Below are 5,949 nucleotides of genomic sequence, written 5' to 3'. Positions count from 1 at the left end.
AAAGTATTTTAGTTAACTTGTGTTTTTAATTGGAAGGTACAAGAGACATTTTTATGAGACAAAGTACTCCACATGTTAGAAGTAGGTCTGAGTGTAAATGGAAAGTGTAAAAGTATTATTCATTAATAAATAAATTAAAATATCATTTTATTCAACAATATAAACCTCAAACAAAGAGAGTGATGATTCAAGATTCTCATCAACAATGCAGACAAATAAATTATTACAATAATACAAGTAAAAATGAAGCAATGGTGAGTGTGTGTATCATCTGAAGTGTCTGTTTCTGATAACGCCAGTGCCACCTCCTCTACGTTGCTCACAGGAATGAAGTTTCTGCAACCTAATCTGTTCTCTGAACTTGGCTATGAACTCATCAGCTTTTCTATCAACTTCGTAATGCTCATTGCTTGCATTACTCTGGCTTTCCCAAGCAACAACTTCTTCTTCTTCTTCTTCTTCTTCTTCTTCTTCTTCTTCTTCTTCTTCCTCCTCCTCCTCTAAGGTTACTTCAGGTTGCTCTGCCTCACTCTCTTCCATAACATCATCATCTTCTGGCTCTGATGTAGTGAGAGTTTCTGAATGCTTCTCCTGGTGTAGTACTATTGCTAGTTCTTGTTGCCATTGTCTTCTTGGTTTTGTTCTTCCATGGCTCTCTGCCCTATCATCAGATGAATCAGATCTTATGGTCCTCACTGACTTCCCTCTAGATGAAACTTTACTAGAACCTCTCCAAGATTGTGGTTCAGATCTTGGACTGTTTGATATTACTTCCTTGTTATCACCAGGAAGATCTTTATTTCTAGTATTATCATAATCCTCAGAGTCATCATCATCCTCTGAGTTTCTTTTGTTGTCTTTCACCACCAAAGTGTCACTGCCACCTCGCGAAGAAGAACGAATTGCACGCCTTGAAGCTTTATCATTCCTTGGTTGGAACTCCAAAGAGTCGTGGCTCCGCACCTTCTTGACACTCATCTTGTTATGGTCAGACTCTAATCCTTTCTCAAACAAATGGCCATCGCTGTTTTGCTGAAGATACCGTCTTCTAGCAGTGGAATGATCAACGGGTGATGAGATGAGATCAGGAGGATAAGATCTGGGAGACTTGTTCAAGGAACTTTCAGCAGTGAGCTTAAGTGATTTAGATCCTGGATCCTTCTTGCTAAAGCCTCCTCTGTCTTTACTTCCCTCTAGTTCATCTTCAAACCCTTCTTGCCTCACATCTTCCTCTAACAAAAAACCATCACTATAATGCCTAGAATGTAAGACACGCCTATGAGTATCATCCCTCACTAACTCTGGCGATGGTGGTGGAGACGGTGATGGCCGTGATGAACCCTGAAGACTCTTTTCCTCCACATTAGAGATTAAAGAATCTCCAGAAACAGAACGAGAAGGAGAGTATCTGTTCTTCTGATCATTGGACTCAAAACTAGTTTGTGATGAAGAAGAAGAAGAAACACTAGACCGACTCGTAAACCGGGTTCCATCGTCTCCCATTGCCATCATCTCAGGACTAGAATGCCACGGAGAAGACGGAGCAGCAGCCATGACCTCATCATCATCATCAGCCAATGACTCCTCCTCCTCAAGAGCCGACCTTAAACTCCTAACCGGCAAGCCTAGTGACTGGTGCACAACGTGACCATCAAGACCATAAGCTGGTCGAGCAACAACAACCTTAGACCTCCCTTGCAAATACCGCGAGTTCCAAGCTTGCACTTGATTGATCTCACCATACTCAGACTTATTCATCTCCTCTTCCTCCTCCTCGTCAAAAACAGAGGAAACCTGGAGGATTCTAGACACGTAAGACAAGGAAGACTCATCTACACAACTCATCCTCGACTCAACATTTGATTCTTCGACATTCCTACGACTAAACAAACCGTAAGCGACGGCAATGCCGACGAACAGGAGGTGAATCAGCTCCCAGAGCTTGGTGAGAACCGTCTCTCCGACGAAGTCTGGAGCCTGAGAAGGGAACAGCGGCAAGGCGAGAAGGAACATACCGAGTAGGATAGACTTAGAGAAGAAGCCTCCGCTGGCTGGGGAGACAGACGGCGGCGTAGCGGCGGCGGTGGTTCGCGGAGGAGAAGGATGCTTGGTGTATGGATTCGGAGACGCCATTTGATTTGAGTTTGAGATCTCGAGGAAGAAGAAGATTGTTTAGGGCTTTATGGTAATGGGATAGTACTGAGTAAGGTATGTGAAGGAAGGAAAGAAGACTTCGTAGCGACGTAAAAGACAGATCTAACATTAAAGTTGTGTTTTGTTCAGACAAAGAGTGAGAATGCAAACTATCTTGCAACAGAGAGAGAGAGAGATTAAAGAAGCTGCTTGTCGGATAGTCTGTTGTCGAGATTTACGGAATTGACCCTTGGCGTTATCCGCTACACGAAGCATTCGACGTCGGTTGATATTTTTTTAACATTAGAACAAAAGAAGGGAAGATCGTATCTTCAGTTCAGTGTCCTGCAAGAGATTCCAGATTGGTCAGACTTCCGTCTTATGTGGACCCAGTAATTGTCCAAATGTTTATGTTACGTCACGTAAATGGGCCATACAGTTTTATTTTGATTAGGAAAACTACTGGGCCGATTATTTCAAGACAGGCCCAAGCACAGATTATTTGATGTAGATTCTGTTTTATGATTGCTCATAAGAGATTGTAGATGGCTCATAACCAAGAGATTATGATTTGTAATCTTTCCATTTATCTATGACGGTGTAATTTCATATATAAGGAACCTCTATGTTATGAATAAAGATAGACGTCTCCATTACTTTTATAACACGTTATCAGCACGAAACTCTAAATCCCTAAGCTAATACCCAAATCGAAAAACCCTAAAACCCTAACCCTAGCCGGCAATCCGACGAATCCTAAACCCCGATCGCGTCTCTTGTTCCCGCATTTTTTCCAGCTCGCGTCCCCGATCAGCTTCAGCCCAAGGCGTTCTTGATCCTAGCTCAGACGTTCGCGACCCGAGAGCAGCTTCAGCACGCGACATCTTTCTCGTTCGCGACAGCATCAGACAGCTCGCGTCCGACGATCAAGGCATTCCCGATCAAGCAACAAAGGACGTCCGCGACCCGATAGAAGCGACTCGATCCATTCCAGCTCGCGTCCCGTTCGTGTCCAGCTCGCGTCCCGTTCGTGTCCAGCTCGCGTCTCAACTCTTTTGGTGGTCCGATTCAACAATCATCTAAGGCTAAAAGGTAATTCAAAACCTAAGAACCCGTAATCGAACATGGATTGATTGATAAAGAATGAAACTCTAAAACCCTAATCTTTATGAATCAAAACCATAGGGTAATAGATCAAAAATCCTAATTGAGTAAATCGAAGTTCTAAAAGTTAGATACCCCAAACCCTAAATCATGTTCCTACATGATTAAAACCCCAAATCGATTTTTACAAGTTAAAATCCGATCAACTCTAACCCTATATCTATAAACCCTAAATAATATAAGTATCAGAATTAATTATACTATAATTATCAAATCACATATTAAAACCCTAATCGAATATTTTGAAATCAAAATTGTTTTCGGTTTTGATCATTGAAGTTTTAAATCTGATTGAATCTGATGCTATGTTGCTAGAATTGTTTGACCGTTAAATTGATAGATTTATTTTCTCATCCTGCTTGGTTAATTGTTCATCTGATTTAAAATTGTTTAAACCGACGCCTGTTAAAACACTGATTGAATCCGATAGGTTGCTAGCTTGCTTTGCTTATATAATCCGATAGGTTGATAGATTGGTTGAGGTTTACTTGTTTAAAATCCGAATGATCTGATTGCATGATTCTTGAGGTTTAATATCATCTGCTAGGATTGACAGTTTTGTAATATGATATGTTTTAAATAGAAACCCTAAATAATCCGTATGATAGGTTATATTGATCAGATTTGGATGTCTTTGAGAATTGAGAATCCGTATGCTAGGTTGATAGATTCATGATAAAATCTAATGTCTTGAGGTTTAAGATGGTATGCTAAGTTCAATTAAATTGATTGATCTGATTATATGTTTTTGAGGTTTGATAAATTCGAATACTAGATAAATTATTTACACATGGTTTATGCTAAATACCAATCAACCTTGAAACTGATTCATTGAAATTCATGCTTGAAATCTATATTCTAATATTGCTAAAATCAGCTTTGAAACTGATTGAGTGATTAATAAATCTTTTTACTAATCTTGTTAAAATCCATTGATTGTTAAACCCTAAGTCCATGATTAATTGAATCTGTTTTTGCTAGTCTTGATAAACCATAATATTATGAGCACATAGAAATAGTATTGTTGAGACTTGCTAGAAATTGACTGATTGATTAAATGCCTTTAAGATTGATAGTCTCATTGTCCTCACAAGATTGAAATCCGAATTGATTGTTTTTAAGAGTAAGGCCGCATGAAAATTATAAATAAATATTGAGTGATATATGATTTGAGATGTCGAAAATCAATCTGGATTTTGATGCCCTAAATCTCTCTGGAGATAATTATTTACGGTGGGCATTGGATACAAAGATTATCCTAAAGTCAAAAAGACTTGGTGAATGTATCATAGAAGGCAATAATGTCAATGAGAAAGATTGATACATGACAATATTAATTATCAGCCATCATCTTATTAAGAGTCTCAAAGATCAGTATCTGACTATAGAAAATCCTCTAGACCTTTGGACAGAGTTAAAAATCGAGATATGATCACCAAAGAACGGTGTTATTACCAAAGGCCCTATTTGATTGGAGGAATCCCAGAATCCAGGACTATAATTCCGTGGATGAGTCTATTGCTAGCTGGGCAAAATAATGGATTGCTGATGAGAAATAGTGAATTGAGACCTCCTGGATTAACCCCATTACCTGATACCAATAAGACCGCAGAAAAAAAAAGGTAACCACGTCCAGAATGATAGACCACACGGTCATGGCCGTGGAGGGTGGAAAGGACGTGGCCATGGCCACTATAACACATTTGGCTGTGGGAATCACTATGGCAGAGGCCGTGGGTATCAACTCAATTTGAGCCATGGTCAAGGCAGTGGCCGTGGTATATCCTTTAAACCACAAAGCTCGACCAAATCAGTGTGCCATAGATGTGGAATGGGGAACCATTGGGCTAAGATATGAAGGACTCCCAAACATTTTTGTGACCTCTATCAAAGAGAGTCTGAAAGGGAAGAATCCTGAAACCCACTTGGTCTATAAAGATGGTGAAAATAATTTCGAACATGATCAAGATGATCTTATGGAATATGAGACTTATGATTGCCTAAAAGAATCAAGTTGATAATCTGATTTCGACATCAAACTTGTGTGATTGCTTTGCTTGTATGCTTTCTCTGATTTTTATCTCCTTGAATTTATTTCTATTACATTGTCTGCTTAGATTAAATGAATGAATGATTTTTCTATATGAGTACACTGAAAAACGCCAATATAAGTACTAAAGCAGGTATCGCCAGTCTGAAAGAAGACTATGGCTAGGCTAATATATTATTGCCTAAGGGTATGCATCTAGAAATCAGTGATGCCTTATATTCACCCAGCTCTAAGAGCAAGAGCAGTCTATTGAGTTTTAAAGATATAAGAATGAATGGTTTCCATATTGAAACAATGGGCGAAGGAAACAAAGAGTTCCTTCAGATATATGTATAAAATCGCCCAAGGCCATAATAAGTCCTAAAGACAATACCTGTATTTTCTACTGACCTAGACTATGCATAGATCAGTATGATAGAGGCTAAAAGCCTACAAAAATATACACTTTATGGCACGACCGAATTGGCCATCCTGGTCCAAACATGATGCGAAAATTGATATTCAAAAGGCACACATTAAAAGGTAAGAAGAGTTATCCCAAAGAATCTCACGTGTGTAGCATGTACACAAGGAAACTCATTAGGCCATCACCAGTAAAACGG

The 5,949-nt window shown here is 39.3% G+C and overlaps 1 protein-coding gene across 1 annotated transcript; it reads right to left on the bottom strand.

The window, feature by feature from the left end:
• Positions 1-94: 94 nt before the first annotated feature.
• LOC111215148 (troponin T, skeletal muscle) lies at positions 95-2,492 on the bottom strand. Its single transcript, XM_022718487.2, has one exon. The coding sequence runs from the start codon at positions 2,131-2,133 to the stop codon at positions 268-270; it is 1,866 nt and encodes a 621-aa protein (XP_022574208.2). The 5' UTR covers positions 2,134-2,492; the 3' UTR covers positions 95-267.
• Between the last annotated feature and the right edge of the window lie 3,457 nt (positions 2,493-5,949).

The sequence above is a fragment of the Brassica napus genome, chromosome C4 (genome assembly GCF_020379485.1).
Source record: "Brassica napus cultivar Da-Ae chromosome C4, Da-Ae, whole genome shotgun sequence".
In the NCBI taxonomy this organism is placed as follows: Eukaryota; Viridiplantae; Streptophyta; class Magnoliopsida; order Brassicales; family Brassicaceae; genus Brassica; species Brassica napus.
Note: the sequence above shows the minus strand (reverse complement) of the source record. Positions and strands in the feature narration are given on the sequence as shown.

What these genes read in the sequence shown, in the direction of transcription:
- LOC111215148 (XM_022718487.2), bottom strand. Translation starts at nt 2,133, where the DNA reads ATGGCGTCTCCGAATCCATACACCAAGCATCCTTCTCCTCCGCGAACC.